Below are 18,089 nucleotides of genomic sequence, written 5' to 3'. Positions count from 1 at the left end.
GCAGTTTGGATGTGACCTATACAGTATACGTAGAATCACGTAGGGTCATCGTAGTCTAAGCGCAGCCAGAGTTTAGATAGGTCTGTTCCTTCGGTCCGAGGCGACGATAACAAATATACTCTGAAGTACAAGCGAACTCCCGCCCGCGGCACAATTGGATGTTCCAATTTGTACCCCGGGTAGGAGAGGCCGTACTATATGAATATCAAGGTGGGCAGGTGGTCTATATGAATATCAAGGTTGGTTTATAAGTGTAATAAAACATGACATTTTTTTATGCATATTTATTGTTGTCCTAAATATAAAAACATTTAATTTAAGGCCTATAAGGAACTAGTTTATAAGATTTTACCTCATACTTACTTAAATTAAAACATTAAAAATTAGTTTTTGGGCTTGAGTATGCCTGTATCAGTTCTGACATAACTTAAGTCCATTCCCAGATGACTAACTAGTTGTCTATAGGTAAAATAGATTTTAAACTTATTCTAATCAGTTCTCTCGCCTGGAAACACTAAAATATTTAAGTAGTGCTCCAGGTTTGTTTGTTTTTGGCGGTCTTTCTGTGGCTGAATTTCTTCGTGTTGGTGTGTTTTGGTCTTTTGGACTAAGAGGAGCTGAGGTAATTTGGCCTTTGTCTTCCACTTTACCTTTCTTCTGACGAACCATCAGAGTCAACCAATTTGTCGTATCCTGCTTTTTCTTCACTGGTGACATTAAGCTTAAGTGCGGAGCTTCACCAGTCAGTACGTAATTAGGTAAATTCTCTGTAGGAGTGGAGAAAGAGATAATTCTAACTTTGCTCGGGGTGACTTTGACTGGAGTTCTGTTTGACATTGTAGATGGCGAAATAGCTTTAGGACTTTTTGGCGAAAGAAGTTTGTAGGATTTTTTTTCATAATTTTTGGTGGGAGTTGTAAAAGAACAACTAGCTTGCGCAATATAGCACTCGCTTGTCGTTTGGGTTGGATCTGAATTATAAAGTTTCATTCCACTATCTCTATCATCGTTTAAGTGGCGTTTAGAACCCGCTGGCAATAACTTTGGCTCTTCCTCTTCAGGAATAACATCTGGTCTGAGTCTCTTAGCTAGAGACTCCTCACCCTTAGATGCGTTCATGAGGTTTGTAAGGCATCTCTTTGTTTTTCTTCCCGTGGTACTTTCTGTTCGCATACGCTTTGGGCTCTGCGAACTCGACCTGTTACTTCCTAATCTTCTCTTGAGAGAATTCGGTGTCAAGTCAATATGCCTAGCCTTCCATAGATCCGGGTGAGAGATATCTCTCCGTGGCACGATTTCAGCTTTACCTTCATATTTCACATCGTCTTCTAGGCACTCACGCCCGATTCTCCAAATTTTATGACGAGCATCGTCACTGCATGTCACGATTTTTACGTCGCCCTTCTGGCACCAAGCAGCGCAAGTCACTTCAGCCCAGTGCCCGGTTAGTTTAACGATCGGGTCAGAATACTTGACATTCCAAATATAGGCATTTTTGTCGCTACTTCCACTGACAAGATACATACTGTCGGGGCTTAAACTAGTCTTAATGTAAAATGTACTGTTTTCGTGTCCCCTGTATCTTTGTTCAGGTATGGTGTTGTAAGTGGATATATTGAAACAGTAAATATAATTATCCATACAACTTGCATAAAGACGCATTCTAGCGTTATCAATGATAAGATTTGTGTAACCGTTTTTAGTGGACATTCCGCAGTACGGTATAGCGTGTTTCGGAAGAGGCTCCCTTCTGTGTACACTGTAATTCTTGCGTAGGTCCCACACTTTGATAATTCCATCGCATTCTCCACATGAGATGAGTGTTTGGTCATCTTGGAAAACGAGACCAGTAACTGATATGGCACGGTGGGGATCAAGACGAGCTCTCTTAGAGTGTGAACCAGGGGTTTTGGGTGTAAAACTTAAAGAGTGGCAGTTCACTAAGCAGTTATCGGGCTTAACTACTACAGAAGGTTGATTATTGGCTCGAACATCCCAAATAAGGATTCGACCGTCTCTAGCGCCCGTCGCGAACACCGCTGGCTCTTGCGGTCGAAACACCGCTGTTTTTACAGAGCGCGTGTGGTGAGTGAATAAAACTACTCGTCTAGGTGCAGATTCTGCTACATTCCACAGGCTAGCCGTGTGGTCTCCTATAACAAAGAATTGTCATACATATTATACACAACAAGAAAGAGTGAAATTTTCCAGATAATAAGACATATACATAATGGTATATAAAACATAAAGCATATGAATTAACATTTTCTCATGTTGAAGTTGAAGACTATAATAGTCTATCATGTAGGTAAGAAATTGTTACAAAACTTGCAACAATATGTTGTAAAATGCTGGTAGAAACAATTAAGCTTTTGAGTTATTTTGTGAAAAAGTAAAGTGCCCATAAGATAATGGAAATATACAAATTAAATGAGTTATATAATATTTCAAATCCTTTCCTCTATATAATGAGAGTGCAAACGAGCCTACAGATCAGCTATAAAAAACAGCCATCACTAAGGAGGAAGGAAAAATTAGTTTTTTTATTAATATTTCAATGTGCAACAATCTCCTAGGGAAGATTCCCTTCACTGGGAGCCCATTTATTCCAAAGGTTATTATGATTTCAGAAAATGTAATTTTAGACTTTAAAAATATATTAATAAGTCAAGCTCATAAATACACATGGCTTGCTCCTCCAGCAAAATAAGTTTTATTGATGTGGTTTATTTACCCTTACCTGAAACTGTGACAAAATTCATGTGTTTAGGCATCCAAGCTAAATCAAAAACAGCATTATCATGACATTGAAACCCTTCCAAAGAATTAGCTTTTGATGCTGTTGATGTATCCTGAAACAAAATTCATAATAATTACTAAATATATTCATAATGGATACATGACAAGTCTATAATATTTTCCAGAGATAATACCACAAATGTAACAAATTGTCAATATACAATTTAAATAATTATCAAAATATACAGTTAGTAAAATATACTATACAGTATATTTTACATAAAGAAGATAAATTTATTTAACAGAATTCTATCACGCCCTGTCTTACAAAGCTTTGTGAAAATTAAATTACCTGAATAGTAACGAGACCATCTTCATCAGCCAGTGCAACTATGTGTTCATATCCTGAAGCTTCTGAGAAGCGACAAGCAAATATAGGCGAGTCTTGATCGAAATTGGCAGCCTGGGCATTGCTTTGCAGTCCATAATAAGACTCATCCTCGTGTACCACGAACCGTTTCAGTATATTATCGTAGTTAAACCGACCATCTAAATAATAAAACAAACTTATAGGTTATTGCGAATATTTAATATGTCATATATCTTAATCTTAGTATAAATAAATTATACTTACAAATGCCTAGCTGACGATCAATTACACTTTGTAAATTGTTCATTTTATAATTATAGCATACTAAACAAATTGCAATAATATTATATGAAACAAAACAAAAGAGCAATCCCTTGATAAATTTACCCGCAAAATATATTGTCAGAATGTCAGATAGATTCAAAAGTCAAAACATTTAAAATGCACCATGCCTATCGTAGATGACAATCTGGACTCTACAGAGAATGTCAATAGAATGTAGGAAACATACAAACAAACAATGCCGGCATAAAGATAAAACTATTGCTATAATATTAAAAAAAACAAACAATGCTTGCTTAAAATTATCATGAATGCATGGCAGCTTCTCCACATTTATCTTTAATTATAAAAAAATAAACCTTGATACTAAAGTGGCGGAACTGTTATTTTTTAAATGAAAACTTTATAATAAAAACATTATGTTTAAAAAGCTAAATGTGGCGTTTTTTTCAAAGGGTATGGCAAGCTTCCATTTTCCAATATTGTTTTTTTATCGATAGTCATGACACTCTGTGGCTTGGTGTTCCGTTTGAGTGTCAGACGTCACAAGAAATATTTCGTTTTCCTTTACTCTGAATTTAATAATTTTGTGAATTTGTATTAGAATTTACTACCAGAACAATAAGATTTATATAATTTTCTTTTTCTGTGTTTTTAAGATCACCTTAACTATTAATATATTATAAGGTACCTTATTGATACACCTGATACAAAATTAACAAGAGTACATAGGTTGTGTTTATTCGATTTAAAGGATTTAATTTTATTACTTTCGTAAAATTGTCATGTTTTGTTATAAAATGCTGATTTGAACCACATTAAACGTAAGTAATCTTACTTGTTTTGGTACGAGCTTTTTGCGATTGTGGCAGCAATAGTTAAAAATATGTTTATACCTATGAATGTATTTTAATTATAAAATAAACCCTTCCAGGTGCATGGAATGTGAAGAAAATGGCGGGAAATGTTGGTCACCGGCGTGTAGGGTCAAGCGGAAGCGACGAACTGATGATGCGAGGGACCTGCATATGCCTCACACCAATCCAATGCCTGGGACGTCTTCTTCTCAGTCAATGTACAACAAAGATTTTCACCCACGTAAATTCATTCAAACCGACATTATCTTTAACCTGCCTACGAGAGATCCCTTTATGAACAATATGGATGAGATTTCTTATTGGGTTTATACAAAACGAGCTCCTTGCCTCTACGACTATGATAAACTAATGAAGAAACAAACTGTAGAGGCTCACAGTTCAAGAGATTATGCACTTCCAGTTGAAAATGAAGTTTCACCACCGAAAAAGAAAAAGAAAAACCTACTAGATAATAATTCATACTTATCTGAGAAACAGCAGAATGTTTACTTTGAAACTCCTCAGCAAAACCTTAAGAAGGTTGTTAATAACTGTAAATCAATTTCATCCGGCAGTGGTATTGAAATTAATATAAAAAATACTTCAACACCAAAACCAAAAAAGCCAAGAATTCATAAAATTAATAAAAATAGTTTAACTACAAGAAATAAAACTGCAAGATCTACACCTAAGGTGGAAACCCCATCTCAACAACAAAACTTAAGAAGGAGTTTGCGTCTTCAACAAAGTATGAATACTACAGGAATCTTTGAATCCTCTGTAGAAATAAATGAAAGTGCTATTAATGACATCACAAGTCAAGAAATGATACAAACTAAACAAGGTGAAGATAGTATGAAAATATTAGATAGTGAACTGACTAGAAGTAAAAAAGATATAATAAAAAGGAAATCAAAACATGAAGCATGTAATGGTGAATATGAAGACTACAGTGATGTATCTGGCTTCACAGCAAACTATATCCGTTCAACTAAACTTAAAAAAACACCTAGAAAGGTTAGAAGAAGGACTAACAAGATTATTATACAAGATTCTGGACAAAACATAGATGATGGCAACAAGGTAATTGTTTGTGTAAACAAGTCGATGAACACAGGTGAGGAAGCAGCTGTTTTAAATAACAGTACAGACTCATCTCAAAATGTGATCAATCTAATCACTGTTTCAAATAAAGAAAAATCAAAAAGGATAAACCAAAGCACATCTTTGCTTAAATTTGTAAATTCAACTGATGAAAAACACATCTCGAAAAAGAATAATGGCCACTTAGCAAATGAGTCCTTTCAATCAGGCAGCAGTGCTACATCACGTTATCCTAGACGGGTAAAAAATACACAAAATAAAAGAAAACCACCTCAAAAAAAGAATGACAGAAAAGAGAACTCACCAGAACGATTTGTATACAGAACTAGGAGTCGTAAAAGGCTTATTGAAAACACATGTGAACAAAACAACTCAAATGAGGAAAGCTCTAGTCCAGTGATAAATGTTGGGAGCCCAGTATGTGCAAAGAAGAATATTAGAAATACTGATGCACCGCAACAGAAGTGTATCACAAGTATTAAAAAACAATCATTGAAAAAGGATTCATTAAGGGACAAAAGTGGTTTTGCTACTTGTTTTTCAGATAGTGATAGTGATGTGGAGCCTAAGCAGAGAAAATTTTTTTGTTAACAACATGCATTGTAACTGACTTATAAAGTTACATTCTTGCTACTGAGTATAGGTTATTATTTGGTTTAATTTAAATTGTCCACCAGTGTTAAGCAAATGCTGTTTGTATATTTTAGCTTGATGAAATTGTAATGTATCAAATATACTAACTAGTAGATATCTAGCCTGCAATTTGCTGAATAAATTGTAATAGATCATGGCATATGGATTTGGTCAGTGCCTATAAAAGCACATTTTATCTAATATTTATAGATTTTAGTGATATGAAACACTCAAATACGTAAGAGTGAATTAGTAGTAATATGCTATATATAGAGTAATTTTATACATCATTTAAAATTTGGAACACAATGTTAATACATCACAACTTTTATAGGCTTATCTAAATAGATGTTGACTTTCATAATATATTTTAAAAGTATACCGTTTTTTATCGTTTAAATAAAGTAATTATTTGTAATATTGTCATGTCAATACCAATTTTTAATTTTTGTGCTTTAACTGGAATTAACAAGAGTACCGTGATAAACGAAGGTATATTTTTTCCTGCGTTTATGGTGTTGATAATTTTGCATATGAATTGTTCAGAGATACAAATCTCTTATCTTTTACTAGACAAGCTGCTTGATACTATATTTGAACTGTAGGTTGTAAAATGAACAGCTCATTTTTTGACATTTAAAACATCTATATTAAATTTAAAACTGTTATAGTATCAAATGGCTAATTTAGTATAAATTATATTATTTTGATTAAATTCAGTTATAATTTTTATCATAAAATTGTATTATTAGTGCCATTTTTAGAAAGTAAATAAGATGTAAATTTGTAAACCATGACAGGCATAATTTTTTTTAGGTTAAATTTATTTTAATAATATTCCTTCAGATTAATTACAATTTATTTGCATAAAATTATTTTGTATTATAATATATTATTATGTGCTTGAAATTATGGAGTCTTTAATTAAAATGTTATATCCTGAAGAGTTAATTATTTACATTAAGATAAATGTTATATTGATATTTAAATTTTTATTGGGTGGTGGTACCAAATGTTATCAAATAATTTCATATGAGTAGTTTATTATCTGAAACTATTACATATATTGCTATCTTATTAAAAAAACTATGACATCTATATTTTGAAAACAGAACTAGTTTGATCTAAGATACATTAAATTATGGTTTTAAGGAAGTTATTAATTTGTCGCGAGATGGCGTGATAGAGTAATTTAGTTAAACAATTACTTTAAATGCCTATAGATGTAGTGATTCTCCAAATACTTAATACTTACAACGTGTACATCAAATGATCAATATATTAATTGAAGTATAAGTTTTCGCGTATTACATTGCAATTTGATTTATTAGCTTTAGCTTAAGAATTTATGAGAGTTAAGAGTATAAGTCTTTCTAATCGCTACTGGCCAAAAGATGTCGCATACAATAAAAATCCTAATAATAAAAGAGAACGTATTTTTTGTTTTGATTAAATTTGACTAACATTTATTATAAATATGAAATTTTGTAAATTTCGGAGATCAACAAAGGAAATGTCTAGTCCAAATAGAAACCTTACTGCACGGATTTTTGATACAATAAAAGTCAACGAGTATGATTATTTCGCTTGACTTGCTCTATTCGTATATTGGACTATTTTTGTCGTGGGAATCGGCTTATCGTTAGAACTCAGTTGTCAACAATCACACCTTTAGAATTGGTTTGAATATAACAAGAGACAGGTAGACATACTTATGCGAGAAATAGTCTGTAATTTGGTTGGCTACATAAAAACTAAGTCAGATTTATTACCGGTTTAAGCTTTTACAAAAAGTAACGATAGGTTTCAAGAAGCGTAGAACTTCAAACTCAAATTTACGTAAGGTTTGATTCCAGGACCTTGACCATTTGACTCTCGGCAACTAAATTGCCCAGATCCATATCTTAAGTTATAACATTTCCATAGACGATTAATTTAAGGACAGTTAAATCCTTTCTGGTTCCGATTCCTACGGTGAACTTAATGAATCTTGAATCCCTTTAATATCCGTTAACTTTTAATAATTGTAGTTGCTAGAAATAATAATAATATCCAATTAATGTTTGCGTTGCATAAAAATATCTATGTTGGATCATTTTGGATTGTTGCAAAAGTTTCTAATAAAATAAAAAAATATAGTTCACTCTAAATATGTGTAGACGCGTATACATTTCGATCCAACAAAAATATTTACTTAAAACACTCTGATGCAAGATGATATTAAATATCAAGCATTTTCGACAAATTAGTTGACGTGCAACGTATCGTAAAACGTAACTTGAGATCTATTTGTACAACTGTTACACTCCAATGCTTAAAAACAAGACGTTATAATATTTATTCAGCAGGTAGAGTTTTGTTATTCAGTAAATTATGTGGAGATGAACAAGAGAACGTTATCTAGGTTAATAGCAGGCGTTATGCTCTGCTAATTCATTTGATTTTTTACTATAAGTTGTGATTGTGATGAGTAGAGTATGAATGAATACGAACAGGATAAAAAAAAAGATTTTTTGTATTAGTTTTGCCTATACAATATGCATATTTTGCCGTTTAAAATCGGCAGCAGAAGCCACGCCACATAAATGTAGTGTTAAGAATAATTTATTGTGGAAAAATCTAGTGGCACAATAAAATAAGCTGTTAGATTTGGGCGTCAGTTTTCTATGTGTGTCGTGATCATATGCTTTTTTGAAATAGGCAAGTAGGTGATCAGACTTCAGTGCCTAATACGCTGTCGGTGGTAAGCCATGCACATTGCCCATGTTTTACTTCACCGTACGAGCGTTGTCGCTTCGCGTAAAAAGAGTTCTAGTGGTTGGCAGCCGTTATTCGAACGTAAGCTCAGGGTTGTGAAGTGCATTCAATAAGGCAATCAATTCTTTGAGTAGCGTATTTTCAATTTGTGTCTTTGTATTCATGTTCTTGAGGCGTGTGATAGTGATTCAACTGGAATTAAATACAATTCATACTTCGTTTAAGGACTTGGTATATTTAATTAAACAAATTCTTCTTAAGGTATATTAACTACTTAAAAACCTACATCAATGTAAACCTCTATGTAATACAGGTAAGAAAAATGACCTCTTTGGCCCTCTCTACCTTTTAGTAAAAGCGTATAAAGAACATTCCTGACTAATTTCACCACATCTCGCTTTTATTATGGAACAAACAACAACGCTACAGCCCATTCCCGTCTCGAAAGGAGCACAATTAGTGTTGCCCAAATAATGGACATAATAGTACAGAGATCGGGTAACACAGCCAGTGAACGTGTGGAGGTGGGAAATGGGGTTGCTATGTTTAAATATACCCAAATATTGGGTATTCATAACAATATATATTTATATATATAATAATATTTGGAATTTCAGCAATTATTTTATCTTTTTTTAATAATTAAATATTTTTATGTTGTTTAAAATAGGTTTTACAAAAATCTATTTAGTGGCATCCATCATATAATATTTTATAGCGTAAGTGGAAGAGCAAAAGTAGTAAGTACTTTTATATAACTTAATGTTAAACTGGCAACACCATGAAGAGAACAAGATACTCGCTCTAATATAGATGTATAATCAGTTTTTATCAAAGAAATCGCCGACAATTCATTCACAATCCTTTGACTTTTGCGGGAAACGTTTTGACAGAAATGTCTTAAAATTGGGCCTTAACATTAATTTATTTGTAGGTATAAAGTTTTTTATGACTGATTTATAGAGAAAGAAAGTTTTTTAATTACATTTTAATATATCAGTATATTGTCTTAATTTAGCGGAGGTTAAAAACACACTTAAATCCAGTAAATTGTAGTTTATTTTTGACAGGAAATACATTAACAAACCTCGTAATTATTCGTAAAATATTCGTCACATAAATTTAGATTCAAAACAGCTTTCGAGAAATTTGTTTCGTATACTGTATCTATTATTATTAATTAAATCATCTGTGATGTGACTTATATTTTGACATATGTCTTTTTTTATTTTCTTTTTAGAAAATATTTTACAATGTTCAAAACAAGGAATGTTCCGTGTAAACAAGACTACTGCAGAATTTTAACTTTAAATAGATTTTTTTTGTGTCTATTTTGGTAAATATTAGATTTTCCAAAACTTAGAATATTTATGTCATAGTAATTTCCATATTTAAGTTTATAAATAGGTCATCTAGGCGTAGAGCTACCCCTTAAAATAGTCTCAATATTCCGCGTAACCTAAACTGCGGAAAGAAAAGTCTTTCTCTAAATTTAAGTATTTTACAAAATATACAAAATTTTAAATTCCAAAAGCGCTGTTCATTTCAGCGCGGCAAAAAGGTCTAATGAAGCAACAAAGGCGTACAGGAAGTTTTGTCTCACTTCCGATAGGGTTGGTACGGCTTCACGACCACGCCCGTTCCCGCTAATAAAACACTGCCCTTTAATGCCATATTGGTATTATGTTTCTATGACGTCAATCATCACCTGACTCTTAGGCCCGTATTGTAGTCAGTCGATCTTAAACGTAGTTTCAAGAACCGTGTTGTGTTTTTAGTTTGGTTGTTTGTAATTTCTATGTTTTAAGATAATTGAGGTGTGTATGTGTGTACAATTTGTAATGTCATATTCTCTTGCATTTTTTACAGAATGTTCTAGTATTTATAAAAAAATAAATAGCGGTCCTGTACTGTACTGTAGGTAATTTTCGCTATCATATTTCATAGAAGATATAGAATGCGGCTTGACATACAGACCTTGGGCTCGTATCCTGCTGTCATAGATACTTTAAAGTCCATAGAGTTACAAAGTTCCCCGCCAACTTGCGAATATTTTATTCACAGTATTTGTGACACCTGAATTATATCAACACAAATTTATTATATTCGCGTTGCAATCAACGACCACAATAACCATTAAATAAAACTTTATACTAATAACGATAACACATATTTTTGTTTGTAAATGTATGGCTGTCAGAGTAAAATGGTCTTTATTGCAAAAGAGTTCTAAGGAGGGACAGGGGAGAGGTAACCCTTTAAATAAATTGTCTCCGATATATCCCGGCGCGTATTTTACAAGGCATTTACACCTCTGTAGGAGCGTCGCTCATTAAAATTGTTTGGCAGTATGAATATATATTTATTTGTGTACACTGTAATGTAATTCATGAATCGTGAGATTAGTTTTTAGTTTTTTATTTATTTTTGGTTAAATTTCGTAATTCTATTATTATTATTTTGATTGTAATTTTATTCTTGATTTGGTTATTGCATTTCTTGCAATTTACTTTAATATTTTTATTATTTTTTCCAGTTTTTTTCCTTAATAGGCCTGGAAGAGATCGCCAGTAAGCGATAATCCTGCCCGTTGCATGCGTAATAATTTGTTTTTCTTTTCATGTAATTTTATGTTGAGTAAATAATGCTTAGCTCATTCTCTATCTTCTGTTCTGTTCATTGTCTACATATGTTTCAATTGCTTTGTTTTGTTCCATTATTTATCGAAAAAGTTAAATATTAAAGAGAGTTTAGTACCTACGTAGATTGGAGTAGTTCAAATTTTTATTGTTACACGCAGTGATGGCGTGTTTTCAATAAGTAAAATACATATAAAACACCATTTAAAACGCAAATTCAACTGTTTATTCTATAATATATAACAGACACCGCCAACGAAATCCAAAAGCAAGTGTACGTCAATCCTAACAACACTATAAGCGGCGTATCAAAAAGGATTATACGAACGGCATAATATGGCTGCCGAGATTATAATAATTTGAATAATAACATTAAAATAATAATGCCTTGTGCCGCGCCGCTCGATAGAGATGTCAACTGTTAATAGATTTATCTGCTGCCATACATCAAAATTATTATATGTTGTTTAACTCTTTAGCGGGATCGAGGGCCATTATCAGTTAATTAGTCAAATACGCCGGCTTTTATCACAATGTCTTGGTAATTTTTTATCTATGGTGATCTTTATATCTAAGGGATCTTTCCTTTATATTTACTCCACGATTCATTTCATATGTACTTTCTCTAAGAAGATATAAAATATGTTAAATAATTGTGTGTAAATTTTTCTTAACAATATTTATTAAATAATTACTATATAAAAATAACATAGACAGGTTCCACTTAGCTATTTATGGTTTTCAGAATAATACTAAGTTCATATATTATCTACGTAAGCTGAAAAAACTGGTAATTAATTTTCGAAAATAAATGATAATTCGTATTTCGAATTCCATTACTAAGTTTTGATTGACAGTGACAGTTTGGATTTATAGTAATAAGGTTTACGTTGGGAAGAATTTATTGCGCCGTTGGAATAAATCAAGCATGTCAATATGTCGAATGAATTATACACAAACAAACAAGCAATTAAGTTTGATCAAATGCGTATAGTAATATGCGTATAATAGTTTAAGATATTGTTGGTATTCTATTCAAACATTAATCGAAATAAAATTAGCTCATATTCAAAGCTTTGTTTGCAAAAAAACTTGTTTTCATTTATACCTCAATTACCAATCCGTATAACGAAAAATTATACGTTTTACCTTTGACACGATTCATATGATCACTGTTTAAATCTAATTTTATTGAGTTAAATATTATTTTATGGGTTATTAAAAAGATCAATCAATATTTCTAAATTAAGACATTGCGCCGAATATTCTTAGGTCTAACCATTTCAGATAATAGTTGCAATTGCATGAATGTATTAAATTCATAAAATAAAAACTATGAAAATTATTTTTTTCATAAATTAAAAATTGGTAAGTATATGGGAGATCAACAAATTATCCGCGTTGATTCTTATTAGTTAATTATGATATATTTTATACTTTACATACATGTTCGCCATGTGTGTAAAGTATAAAATATATCATGATTAACTAATGTCATGAAAGTGAAAGAACCTCTTTCGGAAAAAGCATGATTGTGTAAATAGATAAAAAAATAAAGAAGCAATGCGTAGACTTATTTTGATTATGATATATTTGAAGGTTATCTAATAATAAAGAAGAAAATTTCCCGCAATACCATATAAAATAATAACTACGTATATAGTTATATATTAGTTTATTCGTGTTTATTAGAGCTACATATTTGAAACAAACAAGGTAGAGTTTGTGTGAGGTTTATTGTTTTATAAGGTCTAAACCTCTCAAAGTTTTAAAGCCACAATGACGGGATGGAATGCTGTTGTCAGATTCGTTGATAGAGTGCGGCAATATCTCTTCTTGTCACGCATTTGATTTGTTTTGTCTGTCTCCATCTACCCACTCTGTAAATGTTTATAATAAATTGTGTAAAAGTGTAGGTTCAGAGATAATGAGTTTTCATTAAGTGGCTATGTATTATTTTGTTGTACAGTTATCTTATAAAGTAGGCTAAACCGCGAAAAGTCAATATTTGTCAGATTTTTAAAATGCATTTAATGACAAGTAGTTGAGTAAAGGCGTTATTGTAGATTAAACTCACACATGCACATAACATACATAATGAGCAGTGTTGGCCTGGCTTTAGCGTAGACTTTCATCCCTGAGGTCGTAGGCTCGAAAGGTGAAGGAAAACATCGTGAGGAAACCGGCTTGCCTTAGCCCCAAAAAGTTTGACAGTGGAGGCACAGGACGGTGAACACCTCTTGCTTATTCGATTGACAAATGATCCTGAAACAGATACACAAATCTGAGGCACCTAAAAAGTTATTAATGTCACTGATTTATTTTTATGCTAATAACGTTCTATACAATTATTTTTTCAAAAACTTACAAACGGCAAAATTAAATTCTACTTTTAAAACTGGATAGCTTATTGAAAGCGCAAACTTTCAATAAAACAAAAAAGTTTGTAGTATATTATTAAGCTTACTTAAAAACGTGACAATATTTTTGATCTAAAACGTATCTAACGTATCAAAAGTCCTGACGTCAAATTTCAAAATTGATTGATATTAGATCCTTATAAAAGCTTTAGGCAGACATACATCCAAATGACAAAACAGTTGCGCAGGAGTGACACAACTCGGTTACAACACCGGGGGGTGACGTTTCCTTCCTTGAATCCGTTACAATAGACACCTCGCTGAGTCTGCAATGTTTTGTCTTAGTTCGTTTTGTTCAAGTACGATCCATCACCAATGCTACTGCGCGGTTTCCTTCGGGCCTTCGAATACGCTCCGTTATTTGGATTCAAATTGTTCATTGTAGAGGGGGTTTCGAAAAATAAAGGTTTCTTTTCAAATTTGAGGCGTTGTCTTGGTCGAGTTACCTTAAAAATTTTGGTTGATTCGGAATTCATTTTCGAATAAAAGGTTTATATAAAGGATATAATAAATTCCGCAATTAGGTACACATAAACAACTCTACAATTCAAGTAGAAAAAATCTGTACAAAGTTCATAAAGTGAAAAATAGAAATGAGTCACAAAATTAACGTAAATCAGCCTGTATATGTTAAAGATAGATTTACAATCCGTCATTATTGTACAGAGTTGCCGCTGTGACCACATTGTCCTTACAGTGGCGCTCAATGGGAAGCCTAATAGTTGTTTATCATTGTTTAAAGCTAGAACAAAGTGGCAACACTGGGACATGATGTGGCTGAATGGAAACAGATCTGTGCCTCGTTCTCGGAATGAGAAAGTTGACTGTGACACTTGACACATAAAATGGCGCGAATTGATGGATTGCGATGTTTTGTCATTTGTATAAATCGAGATTTTGCGATACCTGTGTTTATCAATGTTTTTAATGAGTGTTAATGTTTTCACTAAACTTAATAAAAGTAAAATAAGTGCATAAGTTTTGTCTCATGAGCCTGTAATATTTTGTTACTAGTTCAGAAGTTGACGAACATTTGTACATAATACTAAAACGTTTTATTCTTCTCTGTTATTTTCCCACTGTTTATGCACCCAGTCGATCACGTTTCTTTAAATTTTAAAACATTATAAAGATAAAATTTACGCCCGTCTATTAAATTTTAATGTTCTATGCGGTAATAAAAATGAATTGATTTTGTCAATGGAACTGCGTGTTTAACTATAAAAATTATCTAGAATAGATAATTTATTTAATTTTTGTCGATTCCCAGAATAATAAGTTAGTATGTAAAGCACACGGAAAGTGTAGCGATAATCGTCGATTTCTATACAAACTTGTACCAAATTTCCGAGCGGCCATACATTTGTCAGTGCGCTAAGTTTAATAGTTGATACCTACTTTAAGATTATATTACTAGATGCAAAATTGGTTGCAAAAGGAGTATATATTATAGTATTCATGTGAACTGTGATTTAACGTCAGAATGATTAATTATGATTAATCTTAACCGTCGAAACAGGGATAAGGTTGAGGAAAAACTTGAAGGTTATTTTCATTTTACGTGTTTCGTTGTTTCTATAAACTCGAACCAGAGCACCCTGCTACACGTTTAATAAACTAACTTAAGTAACATAATGCATTTTTCGTACTACGAAAGTCAGACAACAGTTTTTGTTTAGAAACACAATTTCAAACAAATTTCGAATCCCCCGTTGCTCGTGAGACAAAAACTAAATTCATAACAATAACATGAACAATGCTACAATTTCGTACAACCAAAACAAATTAAGGATTTCTTTATCGAGTATATTCTATTGAATGCTGACCATTCAGGGGCACCATAAACTGGAGATGCCATAATATATGAGCGCTGTAAAATTTGGGCGGCTGGGGTTCTACAGCAATATATTTTCTTATGTCACTATTAGAATGAAAAATCATACGTTTTTAATATATATATATATATATATATAAAACTGCAATGAAAATTTCAATTTAAATTTATAAATGAAATCATAGTTATAAATGTAAGCAAGTTTGAAATAAATAAAAAAACATGTTTCAGTCTCACTACTTGAACATACCTCTTCCTTTATATTTATTTTCAATTAAGGTTTATATCATAAATATATAACCCTCCCATGCCGTTATTTCACTTGGTATCACAAAACGATTCTATTTTTTTACACAAAACTGGAGAGGCGTTAACCAGCAATCCCACATGATGCTAAATGAGATATGGCCTATAGGCACGCCGATCCAGGAGATTATTATTTAGCTGCCGCTTAAATACTCTTTATCTAAGATTGAAGGGGGCAAGGAGTTCCACTCCTTCTCTATAAACATAAAAAACGGCGATCCAAATCGGGTAGGGAATGGGGAAGGCAACAATGAAGAGGTAAAACTCCAGCGTGCTTCTAGAAGGGCATCGTTTGGGAGGGGATGACGGAATTGGCTTGAGTTCCAAGGAGCGTTCTCCGGAGTTTAATCTATAGAAGACTGAAATGCAGGAAATCAGTGATGAATCTCGCTGAATCACTCTAAAATTCAAAGTGTGAATCTATAATGAGCTTTAATATTTACGGTAATCAGGCATAAATGTAAGAACGCCATTCATAATCGACTTTGGCTTTGAGGTATAAATCTCAGTCTGGACTTAAATCTCTTATCACTAGTAAGGTCACTATAATATGTGTTATAACAATAATACATTTAACGTTTAAACAGTCCCACAATAGAGTAATTGTTCCAAGTTATATTGCCCAGTGTTTCGTGCGTTTACAAAGAGATGCAATGTAAACAATTGTAAAATATAATTTATGGCCTGTGTATTTATGACTTTAACACCACTCAAAGAGTTCGGTGACAGGTTGGTATAATACCAAATTTTATTAATATCATAAAGCTATTATGAGTTTATTCGAAATGGTTTGCCTAGGGTTAGATGATAAGCTTCATTGTATTTAAATCAGTCCATCAAACTAAATTATAAAGTTATTGTTATAAAGAAAAAATATTACACAATACCTATGTAATTGGCAAAATCGCAATTACCGTATGATAAAAAACCTGGCTCTCAGCTTTTATATAATAGATACATGGCCACGGTCATCTGCGATAATTCTTTCTTCAGCCTTAACACTGAAATAATTTATCATTAGGAACCAATAGTTCCTGAAATTTGTCATTGTTTTTTTAGAATAGTCCCTCCCCTGACTTTGATTTTGTTCAAACTCAAACAGACAGTACCTACCGGAGACACCAGAGTTAAATAATATCATGAGACTGAAATTGAATAAATTGAAGAATTTATTTGTATAAATTGTACCGTACCTCATTGTACATATTTTGTAAGCTTTTATGAAGTTACAATGATTATTAGTCAAATTAGGATACTCCAAGCTTCTCCAGCACCTGTTGACGTGCGCCAGCACTATGACACGGGCGCTGCAGTGGGCAGTAATTGATGAGTTGCTTCGGGACCCCCGTCGATAGGTAAGGGTCACGCTTTAAAGCCCAAGTTATAAGTGATGTGATATTGTTTTTCTTTTAAAATAATACGAAATATCCGTGACGTAATATAATTATTTTATATGCCTCAATTATTAGTCTGATCGCATTTATAATGTTCACTTATAAAAACTTTATGAAAAAGTCGTCACGTATAACGTTCGTCTCAGTAAATAACGATTATATATGTGTGTTAAGTGCTGACTATATTTAACAAAACCTTTGTTCATCAGTGGAAATCAGTGGCGCTACAACCTTTTTAGGTCTGGGCCTCAGATTTATGTATGTTTCATGATCATGTTCTTTTAATATCCTTCTGAGCCTGACACACGCCGATTTTTACCTCTAAGGCACCTCACGATATCTTAACCATTCGAGCAAACTGCGCAGACAGAAAGTCCATTTGTGCACTGCCGGGGAACCTACAACCTGAGGGATGAGAGCCGCACGTTGATAACACTAGGCCCACACCAGCCAAACAAGGGTCCCAATGATAATAAACAAAGCCTTCTATAACTTGAACCCCATTCACCCCATACCGTAACCAACTCTACGCTTGCCAAAATAAAACATTAATACTATAACATATTAATATAATACACCTGCCATAATGAGAAGATACTTTTTATATCCATCGTGCATCCTACCTGGCTCTTTCAAGACATCAAAGTGTATTCCTTAATTACTTTATCATGCCACGTCGAAAATGCTGATAAATTATATGATAGGAAGATAATATTCTTCATAAAACTTTTAATTCGCGGGACAAATTGTGTGT

At 32.6% G+C, this 18,089-nt stretch overlaps 2 protein-coding genes across 2 annotated transcripts; one reads left to right on the top strand and one right to left on the bottom strand.

Annotated features, from left to right (window-relative positions):
• Window positions 1-284: 284 nt before the first annotated feature.
• LOC123717467 (protein lethal(2)denticleless) lies at window positions 285-3,497 on the bottom strand. Its single transcript, XM_045673465.1, has 4 exons — window positions 3,374-3,497; window positions 3,092-3,288; window positions 2,741-2,852; window positions 285-2,153 (listed from the first exon to the last, which is right to left on the bottom strand). Exons 1-4 carry the CDS (start codon window positions 3,414-3,416, stop codon window positions 493-495), a joined length of 2,013 nt encoding a protein of 670 aa, XP_045529421.1. The 5' UTR covers window positions 3,417-3,497; the 3' UTR covers window positions 285-492.
• A 441-nt stretch (window positions 3,498-3,938) lies between these two features.
• LOC123717388 lies at window positions 3,939-6,781 on the top strand. The gene is made up of 2 exons (XM_045673351.1): window positions 3,939-4,215; window positions 4,326-6,781. Exon 2 carries the CDS (start codon window positions 4,330-4,332, stop codon window positions 5,941-5,943), a length of 1,614 nt encoding a protein of 537 aa, XP_045529307.1. The 5' UTR covers window positions 3,939-4,215; window positions 4,326-4,329; the 3' UTR covers window positions 5,944-6,781.
• The last annotated feature ends 11,308 nt before the right edge of the window (window positions 6,782-18,089 follow it).

Source organism: Pieris brassicae, chromosome 12 (assembly GCF_905147105.1).
Source record: "Pieris brassicae chromosome 12, ilPieBrab1.1, whole genome shotgun sequence".
NCBI classification, from domain to species: domain Eukaryota; kingdom Metazoa; phylum Arthropoda; class Insecta; order Lepidoptera; family Pieridae; genus Pieris; species Pieris brassicae.
The sequence above is the reverse complement of the archived record's forward strand: the minus strand, read 5'-3'. Positions and strand labels throughout refer to the sequence as shown.